The sequence below is a fragment of the Pelodiscus sinensis genome, chromosome 1 (genome assembly GCF_049634645.1).
Source record: "Pelodiscus sinensis isolate JC-2024 chromosome 1, ASM4963464v1, whole genome shotgun sequence".
Lineage (NCBI taxonomy): Eukaryota > Metazoa > Chordata > Testudines > Trionychidae > Pelodiscus > Pelodiscus sinensis.
The window spans coordinates 141478910-141500587 of NC_134711.1; the positions used below are offsets into that span (position 1 = coordinate 141478910).

Here is a 21678-nt window from a genome sequence, read left to right on the forward strand (position 1 = left end):
GCCCTCATCAGTATGCAGATCCACACTTTTATTGGTCATACAATTATTCAAGCCTTTTAGCCTAAAACATGAGAGATGTTTTCTGATTGCCCTGGAAAATGACCTGCAGATGCTGGTTATATGCTCCACACAGTAGCATTCTGAATTCTCCTCCCATGTTTACTAGTCAGATTTATTGTGTGGCTTTTTTGTGTGTGTGGTTTTTAATATTGTAGTCTAAAAACCGAGTTACTCTTCTGAGATCCTCAGTGGGTCTTTTTGCAGTTTGTGAGCATTGTCTAATGCAGGGACCGCCAACCTTTGTAAGCACAAGACCATTTTTTGAATTTAAGTGCAATTCAGGATCTACCTCAAGCCAAATACCTTTGCCCTGCCTCCTTCATGCCCCTTCTCCAAGACCCTGTCCCTGCTCTCTCCCTTTCACCAGGAAGGTGAAGAGGGTTGGGGTAAAGGCTCTCGTCTTGGGTAAAGGGATTTGGAGTGTGAGAGGGGCTCTGAGCTAAGCCTGGGGTGCAAGAGGGGGTTCAGGCTCCATAAGGGAATTTGGATCCAGAGGCTCAGGGCTGGGGCATGGTTAGGATGCAGGGATTCATGACGGGGAAAGGGATTCACCCTGACATGAGTGCCCACCTTCTCCCTTCCCTGCTCTGTACAGCAAGCAGGAGGCTCCCAAGGGAGAAGGGGGCCAGCTCCCAGGCAAAAAGCAGATGTGCAACAGTGGAGGGAGGGGCAGTTGATGTGCTGGCACTTGATGGCCTCTTGGCCAAACCAGTCAGGATCACCTGTCAGAGGCTCCAAGATCTGCCAGCATATCCCGAGCTACTGGTTGGTGACCACTGGTCTAACGTCAGCTGGAGAGAGGTAAGACACTGACAGAGAACAGCCATTTTGGAGCATGTGACTAGTCTACTGGAAAAAGCCAGGAAACCAAAGCGTACTTTGCTTCGATTCACGTTCACGTGCCTTTTAAAAAGGTCGGACCAACTAATCACACCTCTTTGTACATTGATGTAAGTGAATTTATTGCTGAGACACATAGCCAGGAATAGCAGCATCTCCTCCAGGCATCCAAGTGACAGGACTGTAACTATGGGTTGATGAAAGCAGGGCACCTAGTTGGTCTGCCCCCTTCCTCAGGGCTTCATTCTGGCTTGCTTACATTTCCTTGCTCAGCTTGCCGAAGAAGCCCTTTCTAACAGCCCCCAAAGAATGCAAGGAAAGCCTGCCTGGGGCTGAGAATACCACTAGGTAGCAGGGTGCCTATAACAGGCACCACAGAGGCCTAAATCCCCTTTGAATCTAGGTCCAAATGACTTTCCAACCACTTTCTATGGGGCTGCTAATTTCATCTTTGATTATGTGCCTTTCCCCATTGCTGCTGTTTGGTTTATTAGGCAAACAAGCCAGTTTAAGCAACTCTGTGCTCAGCTCTCAAGCCTGGTACAAATGCTCTTCTGCTCAAGTTCTCTACCTCTAATAGTCTTTACAATTTTGTTTAAAAACACTTATTTACATGAGATACTCTACTATAAAATATACACAATCTTTATTGTGTGTCCAGCCCACAGCCGAGTGCTAAAAGGGGCAGAACACTTTGTCACTCCCAGATTTTTAGCCCTAAACAGGCCATGTGTCAAGAGTCCCAGAGCGACCAAACTCAGGGGAAACACAATCAATTCCATCCCTCACTCACTGACCTCAAAGCCACAATAACAAACGCACCAGTCCCAGCCCGCAGGCTGGAGTCTCAGCCACAACTCACATGTTGCTAAGCTGGATTAGAGGCTTCCTCGTGTCTTCCCTATGGACAGGTGTGAGAGACCAGCTCTCAAGCTGAGTGACTGATCCATGTTTTGATTCTCTTGCTGGTTAGACCACACAAGACTTTGGGATCTGCCTCCTGGATGTTCAGGCACATCAGGCTCAGTCGAGCTCCAACCCGGGAGATATACTCCACCTCACCAGTCAGAAACCTTCTTGGCTGCGATGAATCTAAGTAAATACAAGAAAATACAAGTAGCCCACAGACTCACATTCCATATACTCACCCATGTATGACATGGCAACGCAAGACCTGGGGACAGGCTGCAGCAGCTGTTAAACTTTTGTCCTTCACTCTTGAGCATCTGTTAAACTCAGTTACCAACCAACAGCAGAAAGACTGAGGAAGGCAAAATGCTGGGCTATGGAAACCAGTATTCTTATTCTGAGGGAAATAATATTTTTCTGATGACCAGGGCTCTATCAAATTCATGGCCATGAAAGATGCACCACAGATGGCAAAGTCTGATATCTCCTAGCAAAATCTGGCACAGAAGTAAGGTGACAATGCCATATCATGCCATCCTTCTATGCTGCTGCTAGTGGCGGTTCTGCATTCAGAGCTGGACTCCCAGCCAGCAGCTGCTGCTCTCTGTCTGCCCAGCAGCAGCACTGAAGTAAGGGTAGCAGTACAATAACCATCACTAATATAACTTTGCGAATCACTCCCCCCCAATTCTTTAATTACAACACTGATATTTCATATTTAAATAGCCGAAATCATTAAAATTCCTATTTTTAAAATCCTATGACTGAAATTGGCCAGAATGGACCATGAATTTAGTAAGGCCCTAATGACAACTCAAGTCAGCATGTAAGGATTAGGAGCGATACACTGCTCACCCAGCAAGTGTACAGGGGTATGGCACTTACTCCCTCTAATGCCAGCCCCAGCTCTACAACCAATGGATTACACCTTAACTTTGCTGTGTCACCCATGCCACGCACTGCAGCACAGTGCCACTTGGCAGCCCTAGGGTCAGTATCATCTGATAGAGGTAAAATGCAGGACAATGTAGCACTTTAAAGACTAACAAGATGGTTTATTAGATGATGAGCTTTCGTGGGCCAGACCCACTTCCTCAGATCAAATGACCCACGAAAGCTCATCATCTAATAAACTATCTTGTTAGTCTTTAAAGTGCTACATAGTCTGGGGTAGCTGAAGCAAAATGCAGGACAATGTAGCACTTTAAAGACTAACAAGATAGTTTATTAGATGATGAGCTTTCGTGGGTCATTTGATCTGAGGAAGTGGGTCTGGCCCACGAAAGCTCATCATCTAATAAACCATCTTGTTAGTCTTTAAAGTGCTACATTGTCCTGCATTTTGCTTCAGCTACCCCAGACTAACACGGCTACATCTCTACCACTATTCTGATAGAGGTGAGTGTCTCAGCAGCACAGCCCCTTGCACCAGTGCGGCACTGGGACCAATTCTGACTGACGAAAGAGCTCTGCTCCTGGTGCCAGCACTATGCAATTTGGGTTCTCATCAGCAAACTCTAAACCAGGGGTGGGAAACCTTTTTTGGATCAGGGGTCACCTGACCCACAGAAAAAAATCAATTGGGGAATGAGAAGCAAAAAAACCAAAACAAACCCTCACTGATGGGGTCCCTGACTGAGAAGGAGAAAAACCCTCCCCACATTCTCCTCACACAGCAGAGACTTGGGGAGGATAGTCAATTTTGGCTGCTCAAGCCCCACAGGGGAAAGCCCTGAGCCTCAGGGGCCAGATCCAGGTAAGCCAGGGTTTGTATCCAGCCCCCAGGCCTGAGGTTCCCTAACCTTGCTCTAAACCAAGCCTTGGCTTGACCTGCTCTTGTCTGAGGTCAGGATCTTACAGCTAAGGTGGCAGATGTGTGTTAGGAACATGGAGAATTAGAAACTCGTTCCAGGAGTGAAACTATGCAGAAGACACTATCAGAAGAAGCTCCAGTTCTCCAAAGAGCTCTCCAGTAACAAAGATGACAAGACCTGACGTTTCTCTTTACAGAAACACACAAGATACTCAGAAATAACCTTTTCAGCCTCTCTCTACACCAGAAAGAAGCCAACAAAGGCAGATACACACTCCTCTTCTCCCTCCCCAGGTCTATAAGAGTAACAATTACCCTCCTAAAAGTTTTGGTAGAAAAAAAGTCAGAGCAGTCTTACATTTTGGGAGACACCACACACCTACTGAACCATGCCATAGCCTTTCCCAAAACACATGAATCAACATCCCACACAGCCTGGCTGAAGTCAGAAGACTTGGAGTATACTAGCAGCTAAGGTAATTTCCCCTGGGCTGGCTGAAGAGAGGTGGCCCGCATGCCATCCTCCTACAAGCTGCTGGGAGGATCCTTCCCCACCCCTCTTCTGCCCACCAGGCAAGGTGACTCTTTCCTTCCCCCAGTCAAGCAGTACTTGAGGCTGATGGTGATAGCTAAGGGCACTTACTCACCTGGCTGGGGAATCTTTGACGGTTTCCTGTCAAGGCTGAAATCCAGCAGCATAGGCCGGCTGATGGCACGGCTTCTACACAGGTTCCTGAGATAGCAAGTGACAGGGTCTTCAGGCTCCTCCACACACTGAGGAAGGAACCAAAGTACTGTCAGTGAAACTGGACAGAGAGCCAGATGGCTACACAGGAGCCAAGGACTCCCATTCAAGTGAGGCTCAGGCCCAGCACCACAGCCAGTACCAGAATAAGCCACTCACCCAGGGCCTGGCACCAGCACCTCCATGCTGAATTAAAATGCTGCCCCTGCTCTGCACATTGCTCTGCACAGCATTCCACTCCGCAGGACTCAGGCCCAACAACGCTGCCACCTGCTGGTTCCTGCACAGCACCAGAGCCTCACCTGTTCCATCCTCTACCAGGATCCTGCAGGCCAAGCACAGATGGAAGGAGACAGCGGCATGGTCAGCAGGAGGAACAGGCACATGTGAGCTCAGTGGGGAAAGGAGGGCTGTGGCAACGCCAAAGAAAGGGACAGTTTTAACTGGCTGTTCCATCCATGTCATCTGTTCTCAGCCAGCCTTTGCTTGATCAACTCCTCTCACTTCCCTAAGCAAAGCGGGCTTGGCTTTCTCCTACCCACCTCCTCCCAATCTCTGCACCTTCAGCACTTACCTGGCAAAGGCTTTACTCACTCCTGTGTGTGATGGGCAGGGCGGGCTTTGTCGGCTGCATCTCCCCTGAAGCAAGAGCAGAAATCAGAGCTGGAAGCGGCGGGGAGGGGAAGAAGCTAATACTCTGTGAGCCTCCCCATGTTAATAATCTTGGTAGCTGCAGTCCCAGGGACAGTGTCTCAAGCAGAGTCCAGCTAGGCCTTAGTATCTGTGTAAAAGGAGCCACCCAGATGCTGATGTTCCCTATTCTAAGGATTTGGGTGGGACTGAAACCCTCTCCCAGGAATGGAGTATGCACTGGGAAGGCACAGCACTGACATACTGCAGGATTCTCCCCTGCATGCCCAGAACCAGGCCAACTTGACCACTGCACATAGGCCTGTGGCATAGCCAGACATCACAGGCACATGCAGCTGGTGTTTTGGGACCTCTTCTATCATGGCACTACTGTGTAAGAGGCATTAACAACAACAGACAATGCAAATGAGGTCAGGAAGCATTAATTTCTCCCACCCAGTATTTGACAAGGGCTACATTCCCAGTGAGCAGAGGTCAGAGTCAGTAAGCCAGCTAATGGCGTCCGAGCAGAATGCACATGACTCCCATGAAGGCTCCTCTCCAATGATCCCTGTGATCCCAATGATTCTGGGTACCTCTCTGAAGATGCTGCTGCAGTCAGAGCAGATCCACTGCACGGACAAATCCAGGACACAGGACAAGTGGCAGAGAATCTGGCCCTGGGATAGGCTGTGAGGCTGAAGCAGCAGTTCGGACAGAACCACCAGCGTGGGGGACGTGTCTGCTGGGGACTTGAAGGCTGTACCAGCAGGACTAGAAAAGAAGAATGTGAATAACCTACCATGGAGAAAAACTCCCTGGGGAAGAGCAAGGCAGAGCCCAGACTCACTTGGAGGAAAGGAGCAGGCAGGAAGGTGGTAGAGCCAGGATGCTGATGCAGCTGGAGGCAATGTATGTGCAATAAACATTGTGGAATCTGCAATATAAAAAAACCCCCAAACATTAGGGGAAGTCTTAGGATGCCCCTTTGTCTGGATGGGCTGGGGTCTTCCTTTCACGTTCACACAGCCCATGAGAGTGGGGCTAAGAGCTGAATGGGATGAAGAGAGAAAGGACAGTACATCAGGAAGGCAGAGGGACAAGGTACGAAGACAAGGAGCAGGATGCAGCCAATTGCATCCAGGCCCGGTCACAAGCCAAGTGGTGGTGGCAGGAGGACATGTACCTGTGAGGGTGGGGAAAGGAGAGCGTCAGGGCCTAGATTTGGCCTGATGGCTGTTCAGAGACTAAAAATACCTGGAGATTTTGCGCTGCAGGTTCTGGAAGAGAATCTTGGCCCCAGGCAGCAAACCCCAGAGATGCTGAAGGAAGGCACTTGCTATGTAAACATCCAGAACAGCAGAGGAGCCAGGAGCAGCTGAGACACTCAGCTTCACACTGTGATCCCAACACAGGAGGGTCCCTAGGCAAACAGAAGGCCAAAGATACGATGAGCTCACAGCCGCTTCTTTAACCTACTTCCAGCTTACCCTGCTACAGGCTAGTTTCAGGAGCCCTACCCCACGAACCAACCAGCATCTGGTCCCCAGAGTCATACATTAATGCCCCTTGCCTCCTCCTGTACACATAGGCCCATGCACCTTCTCTTCACCCCCCACACCCACCTCTAGGGCAAGCACCTCTCCATTTGCTCTCAACGCACTCAGGGGACAGAGTACTGGTCCCGCCATCACACAAAACGGGACACTGTGTCTGAACCACAGACACATACCAGGGCAGAGCATCCCCCTCCATGGCAAGCACCAGCAAAATGCCCCATCCCTGACACACACGCACAACGGGACACAGCCACCCCATTTCCTAGGCAGAGTGTCCAACCCTAGCACGCACAAAGTGAAATTCTCTGGCCCTCTGACTTATTCACAGGGCTGCAGGACCCTGACATGCCTCCCCTACCCTCCAAACGTATGCATGCAGAATGGGGCCTGGGGCTTTGTCTCCTCACAGTGCAGAGGGGACCAAGCATTGTCAGAGGCGGGCATATGCTGACCTTTCTGCCGCCGCATGTCACAGGGCGTAGAGAACTTTTCAGCACACAACGTCCGCTCCACTATCACACCAGAGAAAGAGACAAGGGAGCCTGTGAAACTGAGAGCGCAGCAAAGAGTCAGGCCACAGAGACTAGGCTGAAAAGTTCCCCCACTCAGTTTCCAGCAACAGAGGAAACTTAAGGCACAGCCACTTCAGCACCTTCCCCTGAGCTCATCTGTCCCAGGGCCTCTGGGACATCGACAGGGCCATGACTACACCGGGGCATCACCTACATAGCACCGACTCGGTCCCAGAATGTGGGTTTCCTGTGGGTGTTTGTGTTGGTTCATGTCATGTGGAAAGTTGCGTAGTCTAAGAAGTGATGTGGCAGAAGAATAGGCCAGGATGTGTGGCAGGATAACAGGAGAGGGCAGGGTTTTAAGTGAGGCAGGGGTGATTCGTGACAGCCCTTTGCTGGGGAGGCATCACTGTTGTTCCATACCTGTACTTCATCTGCCTATCAAATCAGATGGACTTTGTTCCTGGCATCAGCCAGACAGTGGATTAAGAGCATAAGCTTTCCGCAAGTAAGATTCCCCCATACACTCCCAGTCACAGGGAATGCCTGAGATGACAACGGGTACATTACAGTACATCTCAAAGTCAAGACAGAGTGAGACACATGCTCTGAAGCTCAGCTCTGAGCAGACCTACGCATCGGCCCCTTCCCATCAGCTCAAGGGACTCAAGATTGCAGCTACCCTGGTAGGAGTGGAAGGTCTTTGGTGGCTGATGTGGCATCTCCCTGTGAGGTTTAGCCCTAACTCTTATAGGCAGCTAGTGAGGCTAGTACCACAGCATAGCATGGGGCATTCTGCTTTGTTACTGGCTCTCACTGAGGGACTGACTCCTGGTGCTGTAGCATATAGGCTACAGACAGAGTGGGGAATACAGGTTTCCATGGAGCTAGTTCCGATCAGTCCCACACCCACAAAAGCAGAGTACGGGGTTCCCTGCATCCGTTTCCTTGTTGCTGGATCTGGAGAAGCAACAGCAAAGGCAGTAGGAAAGCAGGGGGAGGGAGGCATCAGGGCCAAGGGGATGGTGCCAGGTGGGAGGCATTCTGAAGGCAAGTCCTAGAAGCTTACCTTAATAAGGCTGTGGAAAAATAAAGGATTTATACGCCCAAGTTAGAAATGGAGCAGGTGAGGAGAAGGGAAGGGAATTGGCCTTACTATAGAAACCTATGGTGGGAGTGGGCTTCATTGCACAGACAAGGTCATTCACTTCCGATTAAAAACACATTTGAAAAGATCAGCATTCCAGCCCCATTCCATAGCATTTGGACAGGCAACAGAAGGTAACTCTCCATCTTCCTGACCCAGACATTCCTTAGCCCAATCTCAGAGCGATGCAGTGGCGACCCACTTCCACGCCAACAAAAGCCCAAACTATTTTAGGGACCATTCAGAAAGTATCTCACTTATGATCCCATCACATTTTGTATACAAAATAGGGCCAGATCAGGCCAGCGCTTGCATGGGAGGGAGATTTCCAAAGAAACCCCACTGCACTGCAGGGACTGGTGCGGATGGTTGAGTAAAGGAAGCCAGCACTGATCTTATTTCACAAGTGGTGGGCACATCTCCATCACCATAATGTCACAGCAGAAGGACCAACATACCTGTTGCTCAGCAGCTCTGGAATGGAGAAGACGGTGCTGGCAGGGATGGGGCAGACAGACTCTGGCATCGCCTGGAAAAGGAGAAATCAGACTTAATGAGATTACAATACAGGCAGTCCCCGAGTTACGCGGATCCGACTTATGGCGGATCCGCAGTTACGAATGGGGTTTTACTCGCCCTGGAGGACGGGAGCGGCGGGATGCCCAGATGCGCCGCGGTCCCGCCGCCCGCGTCCTCCAGGGCGAGAAAAGCTGCTCCGCATCTCCCTAGTCTGCTGGGGGGAGGGGGAGAACCCCCCCCAGCAGACCAGGGAGACGCGGAGCAAAGCCGTGGAGGACCCAGGCGGCGGGACCGTGGTGCGTCTCGGTCCGCCGCCTGCGTCTCCCTGGTCTGCTGGGGGGGGGGGGGGGGAAGGGGGGCGCAGATAGTGTGCCCTCCCCTCCCCCCCAGCAGACCAGGCTTTTCTCCGGACACCTGTGGTAGAGCAGCTGGGGCGCTGCCGGTTGGTCCCGTAGCGCTGCTCTGGGCGCTACTGGACCAACCCGGCAGCACCCCAGCTGCCCCCAAGTCAGCCACTGCTGAAACTGACCAGCGCTGACTACAGGAAGCCCGGGCTTCCTGTAGTCAGCCGCTGGTCAGTTTCAGCAGCGGCTGAATCTGGATTCCAGTTCCGACTTACATACAGATTCAACTTAAGAACAAGCCTACAGTCCCTATCTTGTACGTAACCTGGGGACTGCCTGTATGTACCTGCCACCAATATGAACCAGCTCCACCCCAAACCCATCCATCCTTGGGGGCAAGAAGCACAGAACTGAGGGAAGCTGGGAGACTACCTTACTATAGAAACCTATGGTGGGAGTGGGCTTCATTGCACAGACAAGGACAAGTTTCTAAGAAGGATGGCTTGTAGTGAGTTTTCTTCACTTCTTTGAGAAGGTCTAAAGCCCCACACTGCCCTCAGGGTTGCCTATAGGCATGATTGTGTGGCCAAGGAGTTGTCTTGTGTGGTCTCCTGAGCCAGATCTCCAAGGAAGGTCTCGGTGACCCCTAGAAACACAGAGCTATAGAATGCTGCCTACCTGGGGCTGAGCCAAGCAGGTGAGCCAGGTCTCGTGCTGTAGGTGCCAGGTATCTGAAACCAGTAGATACGAAGGGCATCCTGACTGGTTCAAAAGTCTCCCTTCTAAAGGTGAGAGACCGGTCTGCTCAAATACCCCAAAGTCCTGCGAGAACAATAGTGCAAGAGGCACGTCAAGGGAGACGCAAGGAAAGAATCAGCGGGGTGAAGGCCCCAGACATAGATGGAGAAGGAGGGGCCCAGGGAGCAATAGCAGAAAAACCCTTGTAGAGACCCATGAGGACTTTGAGTAACATAGATGTGAAGCAGATTGGCCAATGGGCAGGCTAGAGCCCCAAAACCAGGTGTTTTGTCTCCTTTGCTGGAACTCCATGCCTTCCATAGAGCTCAGTCTGTAGGTGGCTCAAGGGATAGCACCATCCTGGCCATTCCATTTGTCATTCGAGGAAGTAGATGTGTCGCTCTGGTTAACAGCACATGACTGGGACCAGCAGGACCTTAGCTTCCTCCTCTTCCAGCAGGGAAGAAGTTAATGTGCTTCCCTTACTGGGGTTAGCAGAATTTCAATTGCCTCTGGTAAGCCAAAGAGTTGACAAGCTATTCTGAGAGTGATGGAAAGACCGGGTGGGCAGCTCTGGAGCCCTGCAGGGGGCAGCATCAAGGCACCTCCATACCAAACACTGGGGCACAATAAGCCGGTACAGCCCATCTGGGTGCAGGAATGGGAACCATCGAAGTGATCTCCCCATAAAGAACAGCAGCGCCTGCAATGGGACAAGAGGAGAAACTGATGAGGGAGAGCTCATCTTGTCACTATGGTGGGAGTGGGCAAATGGAAAGGAAAGCAAGCACACATCGCCTCCAAGAATGGGGGCAGAGCGCCCTGCAGTAAAAGGCTGGATTACAAGTGATAATGGGATGTGTGACTTGTGGAACTCTTCATGGTGGGCCAGGACGGCCACTTGCAGTCACCTACATCAATAGCCAAGAGACAACCATCCTCACAGTCTCTGTGGACCCAGCTGCCTGAGGGTCAGGGGAATCTCCCAATACCGAGATCCAGCTCACATCCTTACCAGAAGGCCACCCTCCCACAGCTTCCTCCAGCCCTCCCTTACTCTCTGTTGTGCCTTGCTGTCCTTGTTGGTCTGCTCCAGCTCTGGCAAGTTCCCAATTTCCCTGGGATGCCTCCAGAGCTGAGGTTTGCTCATCCAGAGTACGGTGACTTGGAAGCTGAGCTGCAGATCCTGCCCCTTTCCATCTCCTCCTGCAGCCGGAAGGTAGTTGCGAGACATAAGCCCCTCTTTCTGTGTGACCAGGAACAGACGGGACATGCAGCTGGTTCCTCTGGCACTGCTCTGGCCTCTATCACAGCACTCTGCAGTGCCAGCTCCTGGGCTGGTCCTCTCCAGCTTTGGCACCTTTGCCTCTGGGGATCTCAGCTCCACCTCTGAGCACTGACCATCCTTCTTCCCCAACAAGGGACTGTCACTGCTTGTAGGACCCTCTTGGACATGTCTCTCAGGCATATGAAGAATCTGCACGTCTTCAAAGCAGAATTGCACATATAGCCTAGAGAGAGAAAAGGTGACAAGAGGCGACATCAGTGCAACTCCAACTTAGCAGAGATGGGGGGAGGATTTCAAACTAGGTGGCCAGCAGAGAGAAGCCCTGGTCAAAGGTTCAGACAGCAGGCACAGGTGGAGTGGACAGAATGGGATGGTGAGTTTGTCTCTCAGAAAGAAACTCTGTTCATGCGGACTGCATAGGAGATGCATGTAGGAACCAAGATATCACGTTGATAGGCAACTTCTCGAATTTCACAAGAAACTGTGCATGTGCGAACATGCGTTAAGTGGTGGTGGAGGAGATTTAATGGGCACACACTTTGTGGGACTCCCCAGGCTGGTGCCATAGAAGGAAAAAGGAACAGCCAGGAGATTCAACTGCATTGGGGAACCTTGGAACTAACCAGCAGGGACTTGTCTAAACCACTGCATGCTCAGGTGAAAGGACAGTGGTGGACTATTCTGGGGCCAAACAAGTGAGGAGGGAACAGTAAGAGCAGGTGAGAGCACAAGCTGAGGAGCATTGCGCTGCTCCCCCATTCATCTCTACCCATCCTGAACTTCAGAGTGATTCTTCCTCTCATCTAAGGTTCTGGAGCTGTTCTCCAGGCTTTTGGCCTATGCCTCTTCATGCCATGCATCCAGCTCCAGCACTTGACACTGTGGCCCAAAGGCCCAGGATCATTTCCCACTTCTGTTTAAGTTTTTCACTCATCCGTTTGGGACGCCAGGGCCTTATTCTCCAAGGCCCAGCATAAGGGACACTTACCTTGTTTCTTTGCCCCTCACATGTTCCGGAGTCAACAGTTGCTCCCAGGAGGGAAAGTCACTTTGAAGAAATCGTTCCACCACAAGCTGGTAGGCTTCCACCTGCAAAAGGGATCCTGCAATCAAACCAGAGAGAAGAGGTCAGCCAATAGACAGGCATAGCAGAGAGAGCAAGCTCAGTGTTTTTGCTTGCAAAGCCAGCAGGCAAGGTAAAAGAGCTCAGTGCCCCCCTCCCATCTCCTGCCCACATCCTGGGGCCAGCTGGCAAGGTGGCAAAGCAGCAAGAGACCAAGATCTCCAACTTGAGCTGAGTAGGATGCACCTATGAGAGCTGTGTCACTGAAGGGACTGCCATCTCTGTGGGATATTACACAGGGAAGCAAATCACTCTTGTCCCGCAGCTGAAGGGAGCCGCTGCTGGAGGAAGCTCTCAGCACTCCCAGCAATACCTGCAAAGGAAGAGAATCAACCAGTCCTCAACTTGAAGGGCATGGGACTGAAGAGTCCTGCACCATCCCTCAGCAACCTACCACCACAGATAGGGAAAGCAGGATCCTCCCCACATGTCAATTAGGAGGAGAGTAAGCCCCAGTCCTCCTCCCCCATATATCACAGTGGGAGGAAGGAGGGGAGTAGGTCAGATAGCAAGTGGAGTTTTGGCACGTACCATTCGGGGTTGGAAGCTCTCTGCTGAGAATGCATTATAGGACCAAGCCAGTCTGCGATTCAGCTCCTGGGTGCCCATGTGCTGGGCATCCAAATGGGACAGCAGCTGTGACGGATTAAAGGCTTCCCAGCTTCTCTGCTCAGCCACAGAGCACAGCAGAGAAAGAGGTGGGGCCTGGCATGGGGGCTCCAGGGGCTGATACTAAGTGATACAAAAAGCAAGAAAAAAAATGAGTCTCCTCCCTTCAAGCAAAGGGAGGGAGCACTGGGAGCAGGGCCTTACTTGCTGCAGGGGACAATGGTGCATATCTGCTAGGATCTCACGATGAACATCTCTCACTCGCTCCTTACAAGGCACCACAGCTTTCAGAATGGGGACAAGAAACTTCTCGGCTATTCCAGGCCTCTGAGGGCCCGAGCAGATGAACAGCCGCCGGCGCCCAAAGAAACAGCAAAATCTGAGAGGAGGAACAATACAGATGTTAGTAGCTCACCCATAGTTACGGAGCAGTTTTGCACATAGAGCAAGGAAATTACTGGGAATCTCTTAGGATACTGAGGGCCCGCTTGACCTACAGCACAAGATTTGCTTGTGCAAAACTGGATACCTGATCCCTAACACCACCAGTTTGTTAGTCACCCAAACAATCTCCTCAGGGCTCACCCAGCCAGGCTAACCAACAGTGCACCTCAATTTTCTTTGAAGCATTCCTTTGTGATCCAGCTCCTGCCACGAGACACTCTCAGAAATTACTTGTTTGCTGTCCCCAAGGCAACAGTATACAATACACTAAGCTTGACTAGTAAAACTTGGGATTATCACTGCTCTGAGATACATTTATAGTGAAAACAATCCTAAGTTTATTACCAAAGACTAAGATTTAAGAGATAGTAAGGATAATGGAAACAGAAATAGTTACATGTAAAACAAAAAACATAAAATGTAAATCTAGGTCCACACTTATCAATGGTTATTTTTTGTATTTAATATGGTAGATTTCCCCCAAGAATCCTGTCTTTTGCAAACCTAGCTGGTTTTTAGTCATACTAGGATCCAAACATCCAACCCACCCTTCAACGGGTGAATGAACAAATCGTCTCCTTGCATTCTATTTATTTATGTTCTTCCAAGTTCATTCCCACCCCGACTGGACAGCCCCCTGGGTTTCAGTCTCCAGTATCCTCCCATTCCCCTATTCGCTCTGTATGCAGATTTGGCTTCCATTGTACTGGCTTGTAGTGCTTCATTTACATATGATTGCAATTCAGAAAATTCTGACCACCTCTAAAATCTGCACAAAAGATATATTTAAATTCATAAATACACAAATAACATGTCAAATGCCAATAGGAGAGGAAGGATAGGTCAATGGTTAAAACAGCCTAAGTCTTGGTAGAATTGAATTCACCATGACTTCTTGTGCAACTTTGAGCAAGTCACTCATCTACTTGGTCAGTACTATAAAACAGAAGTATGTTTCCCTACCACTCAGACACGCCTGTAAAAGGAGCCATATAAACATAATAGTACTTCAGAGTTACAGACATCCCGGGAAAATGGAGATTGTTTGTAACTCTGAACAAAAGATTATAATTGTTCTTTCAGAAGTTTTACAACTGAGTGGCTAATACATCTTTAAGACTTTAACATGCAAAAGAAAAATGTTGCTTTCCCTTTAATTTTTAGTAGCATACATTTAATGTGGTACTGTTCTGTATTTGTTTTTTTTTGTCTCTGCTGTTGGCTGAGCATACTTCTGGCTCCAAATGAGGTGTGTAACTCTGGCATTTATAACTCCAAGGTTTTCCTCTACCTAAAATACATAGACTGTACATGGTTTATTAATAAACCATACATGAATACTGAACCACTTCATGTGCCAACAGCATGCACTTGGTAAACATACAAACTGCAAAACACGGATCATAAAAATTACATGGAAAATACATTGGTTATAGCAAGAATGTCTTACCATATTTTAATATTACAGCTTCCATAAAATACAATCTAACTAGAGATCTTAAGAATACAGATGATGAAAGGAAGATGGGAGTATCACGGTAGTTTTTTTAATTAATGATACCCTTGGTTATAATCTATGAATGTCATACCCCAGCCCTCTCCTCAAATAGCACTAAATTCAAAACCAACAAATCTTTAAAAGAAAAGGCCCATGATCATCATTAGTGGTCAGCATGTTTTTAAAAACAAGACAGAGAAGAAATGAACAAAGAACTGAAGACTGTAGCAATTTTAAGGCTATTTTAGTGGAGGATATGATAGATGTATGTACTGACCAGGGACAGATGAAGACTGAACTTTCTGTACATTTTTGTAGACTGGCGGCTGTGTAGGGTGTGACATAACTGCATGTATCATAATGTTTAATACTTGGATTAGCAGTTGGACTTGAGCAACCTTAACTGCTCCAGAACAAAAACCATGTTACGTAACAGAACCCAGGAGTTGTTGCAGAAACCAACCTACAACTTCTCTGGGGAACAAAAGTGAAGCCATCAGTGGGCTGGCAGAACCATCAAGGACACGTGTGTGGGGTGGAAGGGAAGAAGGGCAGTGATCTGTCAAGGAGAGCTCTGAATGGCCAGCACAACCATTTCCCAATGGGATTGGGAAGGGAGTGTCCTCACCTCTGCTCCAGCATCTCCAACAAGCTCACCAGCCACAGATAGAGCGGCAGGCCTAGGTTGAAGCGGAAGAGCAGCTGCATGTAGAGATTTCTAGAGGAGACTACAAGCTGGTGGAAGGTGCTGAGCCTCGAAAAACCCTTGAGAACAACAGTGCTTTGCAGACAGGCACCAAGGATGACAACAAAGGGGAAAGAAGCCAGGGGTTTCTGTAGGAGGTGAACATCTCGGAGCTGAGAGACACAAACATATGACTTAATAGCAAACAAGTGGCCATTCTGCTGTCTCTTCCCAAAAACTCTCTCACCCCCACACAAAGCCCTTTACATTTCTCATCAATCCAAAAGGGCCTTCAGTGACCTGTTGTCACCTACATGGCAATCAGGGGAACACACTGATACTATTAGCCACCTCTGGCCAAGTCCAGAGACAGTCATACTCTGGATTTAGCCGGGTTCTGGGCTACCCTTGGTTGATTTAGTATTCCTGCTCCCACACTGCACACCAAGCTTGCTCTACACACCACCACCCACAAGCCTGAGCTTCAGCTACCTCCTGGTGTGCTTCAACTTCCAGCCATATCACCTTACCTCCACACATGCTCCTGGTCGGAGTCCACGGGCAGAGTTCAACTGCTGCTGGTAAGCAAGGCACAGACAGACCTTGTTATCAAGCTCATAGAGGCCAGCCTGGGCATTTAGTACTTGGGTGATGGTCCCCTGGAGTAGGAGCACAGATAAGGGCAGTGAGTTTACTAAAAGCGCAGAGGGCACTACAGCACTATGGCCTAGGAGAAAACCTAATCCCACAGCCAAGACAGTGCCCACACGCCCTGCAGGGCAGGAGCTGAAATTCAGGGGCATGGGGGGGGTCTCTGAAAGCAGGAATGGGTGCAGGTGAGGCATAGCTCCTTACCATGTATGACAGGATCTTGGACTCTTTGACTAGCACTGGCAACTTCTCATCTGTCAGCTCCAGGGGGCTGCTGAGCTGCACAGAGGCCTCAGGGGAAACTGTCCGATGTGGTCCTCCATGCCAGGCATTTTCTAGAGTCTGTTCCTTTACCTGCTCTGCAGAGTATGGCAGGAGGCATGAGGAGAAGCTGGTGACGAATACCTTGTGTCCCGATGCCTTCAGGCTGGACACACTCAATGCTGTCAGCACATAGCCATGGCCCAACTGGAGCATGTGGTGCCAAGCTAGCTGGGGAGGCTTCTGAAGCAGAGAAAGTCAACATCAGCATCCACTGCACTAGAGAAGAACTTTCCCAGCAGCCAGTCTGTCCTTAGGAATGCAGTACAACATCTTTTTCACCCTTGGGACTGTACCATACTCTACCCCAAGCCCTTGCATCCTGCTGGGACAATGGAACTGTGTATCACCTGAATTGTGGCTGTATTTCTGCAGGCTACAATGATCCTTTTATGCAGTTTACCTAATGCTATGGGACCCTTTGGATTGGAAGGTTCAAGAGATAGAAGATCATTATGAGTAATTAAGAGATAAATAAGACTCAAGATGGGAAAAGGCTAACCTCATGACAAGCACGTAGGCAGCATCAGCACAGAGATACAGATGGCAAATTGTGGGCAAAGCCTCAAGGACTCACCTGCACCAGTACTGGGACACAGGAGACTGAGGAGAAGCACTTCAGAAAGAGGAAAAAGAACGTCTTGTGGTGGATGCACAGGAGGGTGCTGAGTCTGGCCAGCTCACCTGCCACATTCAGCTTTATTCTTTTCTTATATTCACCCCTATGGGAAGTTGGGAACAGGGAAGTGAAGTGAGTAGGCAATATGGAAGCAAAACTCACAACTAGGCCAACAACAAAGCCAAGGCACACGTGGTGAAACATATTACTTATGGAAGGAAAAGGTCCCAAAGGAATAACACAGACTCTCCCCCTTTACAGGGACAGGTTATGAGATCTTCAAAGACAGCAAGTCACACAGCTTTGTGATGAGTCTTGGGATACCCAGACTGAGAGTCACTTTGTTCCCTCCAGGCTCTAGCAAGAGGTAGCCTTGCTTGTGGATGCAGGGTGTTAGCTTCCTCCCACCTCCAGCCTTTTATCCACTTAAGCACTTTCCTTCAGGCTATGCCAGCTCTGTCTTCACCTTGCTGGTTAACAACAGGTGCATCCCAGTCTCCAAGTCCCTTTGAAGAATTACCCTGCTAAGTCCTATCCCCCCCATATCCATACCTCCCCCCACTGAGTCCTGACCACTTTAACCTGGACCTGCCCCCTCAATGAGCACCCATGCATTCAAATCTTCATCCTACCCTCCCCAGAACTCAACTGAGCTGTCCTTGCCCAGACTGTCCCCCTATAGAAACCTCTCACCCCACACCTGGATACCATCACACTAAGACCCTCCACATTTATCGTACCAGGCTGAGCTTGCCTGCTCACACATGGTGCACTTGGCACGGAAAGGCAGGGTCAGGGGCTGTTTCTGGGGCAGGTCCAACCCTTGCTCTGTCAGGGTTGGATGCAATCTCATTTCTGAGTTTGTGTCTGAGGGGAGTGGAGAGGAGAGGAACTACAGGATTATTTCCCACCTCTGTGCAGCCAAAGGCCTATTCATCCCACTGCCATTCTAGCGCCTCCACGTTTATCTGCTCACAAACAACAAGCACAGAGTTTTGCAGAATTTTAAAAGTGCACCAGCTTTTTTGGTGCAGAATTCCCTCCAGAATAATGATAGTGAAGGATTGTTACAGCTGTACATAAATTGTTTTTACTTTTTTTCTTTAAAAAGTAACCTAGGAATTGTATGTAAAAACTGTTGAGTGTTCTTGAAGTTGCAAAATAAAACACTCAAAGTTAGAAGATCCCAGATTTACAGTTCATGCAACCATAATTCTGCTTTCATATGCATTATAAGATGTATAAATTACATAATTATCTATAAATTTCCACACAACTGCTGCCTCATTCAGTATACAAGATGGATGCTCAAAGGGGCTGAATTAAAACTGTGCGGGTAACTTAAAATCTAGCATTTCTTGACTTTCAAGTGCTTGACTTTGCAACTGAAATAATTACTTTAACACAGTTTTTATATGTAATACACTTTGAATGTTACATTTTATGTTCTGATAGAACAAAAGAAAAATTCCAGAGTCAGCACCAGAAGGATTACAGTGGAATTCTGGGTAAGATGTTATTCAGCTATTGCTGTGTAACTTCATAAGAAAAAAAGGCTCAGAATACATACTAGAGGATTGGTCGAAACTTTTTAAATGTCATATATGTTAACATCTTTATTGTTAGAAGATTAAAAGAGTCTAGATTTATGATAAAACACATTTCTGCGACTTCAAAAGTTGACTTGATCCAAGAAATTTGGCATTGTGGAAGAAAATAAGTCCTCACTCTGCATTTGTAAGCAACAAGTCAGAGGCAGTTTATTTCGAGCAATTGCAAGGGAAGACTGAGGTTGGATGGGGAGGAGGGTGCCCCCCCTTCCTTAAATAGATCTTCAAAGTACAAGCAGTAAAAGGCAAGTATATATATACACCTTCCCTTTACATACATCAACGGCTAACTGTTATCTCCCTGCCCACACAATTCCCTTCAGATGCCACCTTATCTCAAGGTTCATGCTGGAGTCAGCATTCCATCCTCATCTTTAGAGCGAAGAGTCTCTTACAATTCTCACTCTCACATTGTTAGGCCTCAAGGTTAGCCTGTCTCTTGCTCTATTTCTATCAACCCTAAGATGGCTGCACACAAATCCCTTTTTTCCCCTTTCCCTGCTTCCACAGCATGTACTCACATAGGAATTTTACAACAGGGAACAGCTATAAAGAAGAAGAAGAATCTGGCAAGATGATCTGGTACCAGTGACCACCAGATTAACATAAAACTAATATAAGAACAGATAAACTTTTAACTGTGTAGATATTAGGTTTATGATTGGAAATTTTGAAAATGGCAGAGATAAATAACACTTTATTTAGATACCTAAATAGGACAGAATGTGGATATATCAGCTTGAACCTGGATAAAAGAAAGGATGATCTTACATTTAAAACTCTGGATAGAGACTCAGGAGTAGGGATGTAAAAGAGTAGTTGAACTGTCGACTACTTGATAAGCCTAGGCTGATCAGGTAGTCAAGTTGACTACTCGCATCCCCCTGCCCTTGCTGCCTCTATATCAGAGGGGAAGCAGGAGCCAGGGCAGGGAGGGAGTGTGTGTGTGTGTGGGGGGGGGAGATGGCTTAAAAGCTGGTCCCCCCAGCACCATCTCCACAGGGGTGGGTGTATGTGTATGGGGGGGGAAGAGACAGGGGAGACAGAGGTGTAGCAGCTCTGCCTTTTAAATGTAGTAAAAGCAGGCTGAGTCCCACACTGCGCCTCTACCTTTTAAATGTAGTAAGAGCCAGCCAGCTCTTACTACATTTAAAAAGCAGAGCCACAGCAGGGTTAGCGCCTGAGGACGGCGCAAGCTGAGACTGTTTAGCTAACCCTGCTGTGGCTCTGTAGTTTAAATGTAGTAGGGGCCGGGCTGCAATGCCCTCCCCCTTATTGACTACTTGAGTAGTCAATGGAAATTCCATCAACTACTCAATTAGCTGCTTATTCGCAATTTAACATCCCTATTCAGGACATCTGAGTTCAGTTCCCTATCCTGCCACAGACTTATCAGGGGATCTTGGCTAAGTCACTGAATCTCCCTATTCCTCACAAATTCCCCATCTGAAAAGTGGGATATGAATTTACTACTTCATTTGTCTAACCTTCACCTAACTTGTCTATATAGATAGATACATAGATAGATAACAATCAGAGCTCTGATTGTCTTCTACTAAATGTATATAGATTGCTTAACATACTGGGACTTCAAATCTTGTTTGGTGCCACCAAAAAGAGGTGTCACTGTTGCTTGATTCACTAATATTTTAAACTTCAAAGGCAGGAACAAAATCTGCAAAAAACATCACTTGGGGATAAAAAGAAAAGTTGGGGATTCTAATGGCTGGCCACCATCATGCTGCATCCCCAACCTGGGAGGAGGAAACTAATGATCCAACCTGATCAAATTCAGTGATGAATCCTGGTCATCCACCACCTAAGGCATGTTGCACATATAATGAAAGAAATACAAGAAATCTAAAGATCCAGGATCAGACAAACCCTGAAAAACTTGCTAAAGTTAGGTGTTACAATCTTTTCTGAAGCCAGAGGAGAAAGGATTGACAACTGCCTACCAACTACAGTACCACCATTAACCAAAGTCCATGGTGAACATGTTCTCATCTCAGGAAAAACCCAACAAGTTGCTGGAAAATTTAATGTGTATTGTTGTTGTATATCAAAGACTCTTTTTATGTATATGTTTTTATTCAAATGACAAATGCTCTTGTTAAGCCAACTTCTCAAGAGTACTAGCTTATAAAACTTGTATATTACTTAAATAGACAATTTGTCTTAGTCACTTCTGATAAATTGCAACTTCACTGCTTAGTCATATACTGATTTTAAGATGTTTCTAAAGTGCCTAAGATACACTGGTATGTTCATTACACAAAGATCTGAGAGCCTGCTCAGTTACAGAAATGAAACCTATTAATGACTTTCTGATCTCTATTTACATAGCTTGCATAAGGTAAGCTAAGATTCACAGAGCCTACAGCTTTCTCTACTATACCAGAAAGAAAGTAGATCTTGTTGAATGACAGATCTTTTAGCTAAAAAGATTACCACTGTTAATAAAAATGTTTGAAATAGCCTGATACAGAATATTTTAACTGAGGTTAAAATTTCAAGTGGCTTTTGATTAATTCTGCATATTTGGTGTAATTAACATATTTGTTTGTGAATTTTTTTCTTTCACATAAACACACTTTACTTATCTAGGATATAATTTGAAATTATAAACCTGACTTTGTGTTTACTATAGTTTGTTTATTTTCCAAGTTTATAAACTTTAAAAATTGTTTGGGTTTAGATGAAAGACATTCTGATTTGCATAAATGAACCTTTATTTAAATTAGCACTCTAATAATGTTCTGAATTGTAATATATACTTGTTCAATATTTAAATCTAGAATTACCTATCCAAAACTTGTGACTTTAATTACTGTGGCTCACTACGCCAGAAGAGCTATCTGTTTGTGTTAAGTTTGCAATTTTAAATGAGCTGTTGCTTAAAATTAAATGCATTATTTTGCCATCTTCCTATCTTTTCTATTATTTCCTAACTTCTATTTGGGTTAATAAAAAGCTATGGCGTCACAAAAGTTTGACTCTGTATGTTACTCAAG

General features: G+C 47.6%; 1 protein-coding gene across 4 annotated transcripts in view; it reads right to left on the bottom strand.

Moving 5' to 3' along the window:
• CTC1 (CST telomere replication complex component 1) overlaps window positions 1-21678 on the bottom strand; it is a 36815-nt gene that overhangs the window by 6002 nt on the left and 9135 nt on the right. For 2 of the 4 annotated variants that reach the window (XR_012897126.1, XR_012897129.1), the window contains exons 5-24: window positions 17013-17157; window positions 16319-16618; window positions 15994-16122; window positions 15407-15636; window positions 13041-13215; window positions 12759-12959; window positions 12414-12540; window positions 12093-12207; window positions 10874-11327; window positions 10430-10519; window positions 9757-9900; window positions 8674-8744; window positions 7009-7106; window positions 6255-6420; window positions 5848-5934; window positions 5594-5771; window positions 4942-5006; window positions 4527-4692; window positions 4270-4396; window positions 1763-1992 (exon numbers count right to left, since the gene is read on the bottom strand). Coding sequence is in view for 2 of the 4 variants with exons in the window: in XM_006132917.4 (XP_006132979.2) it covers window positions 1829-1992; window positions 4270-4396; window positions 4527-4692; window positions 4942-5006; window positions 5594-5771; window positions 5848-5934; window positions 6255-6420; window positions 7009-7106; window positions 8674-8744; window positions 9757-9900; window positions 10430-10519; window positions 10874-11327; window positions 12093-12207; window positions 12414-12540; window positions 12759-12959; window positions 13041-13215; window positions 15407-15636; window positions 15994-16122; window positions 16319-16618; window positions 17013-17157 (3232 nt within the window). In the remaining 2 variants the exon portion in view is untranslated. Of the gene's footprint in view, window positions 1-7; window positions 1993-4269; window positions 4397-4526; window positions 4693-4941; window positions 5007-5593; window positions 5772-5847; window positions 5935-6254; window positions 6421-7008; window positions 7107-8673; window positions 8745-9756; window positions 9901-10429; window positions 10520-10873; window positions 11328-12092; window positions 12208-12413; window positions 12541-12758; window positions 12960-13040; window positions 13216-15406; window positions 15637-15993; window positions 16123-16318; window positions 16619-17012; window positions 17158-21678 lie in introns of those variants that run through there. The other 2 variants (XM_006132917.4, XM_025189599.2) reach the window with 1 other exon arrangement.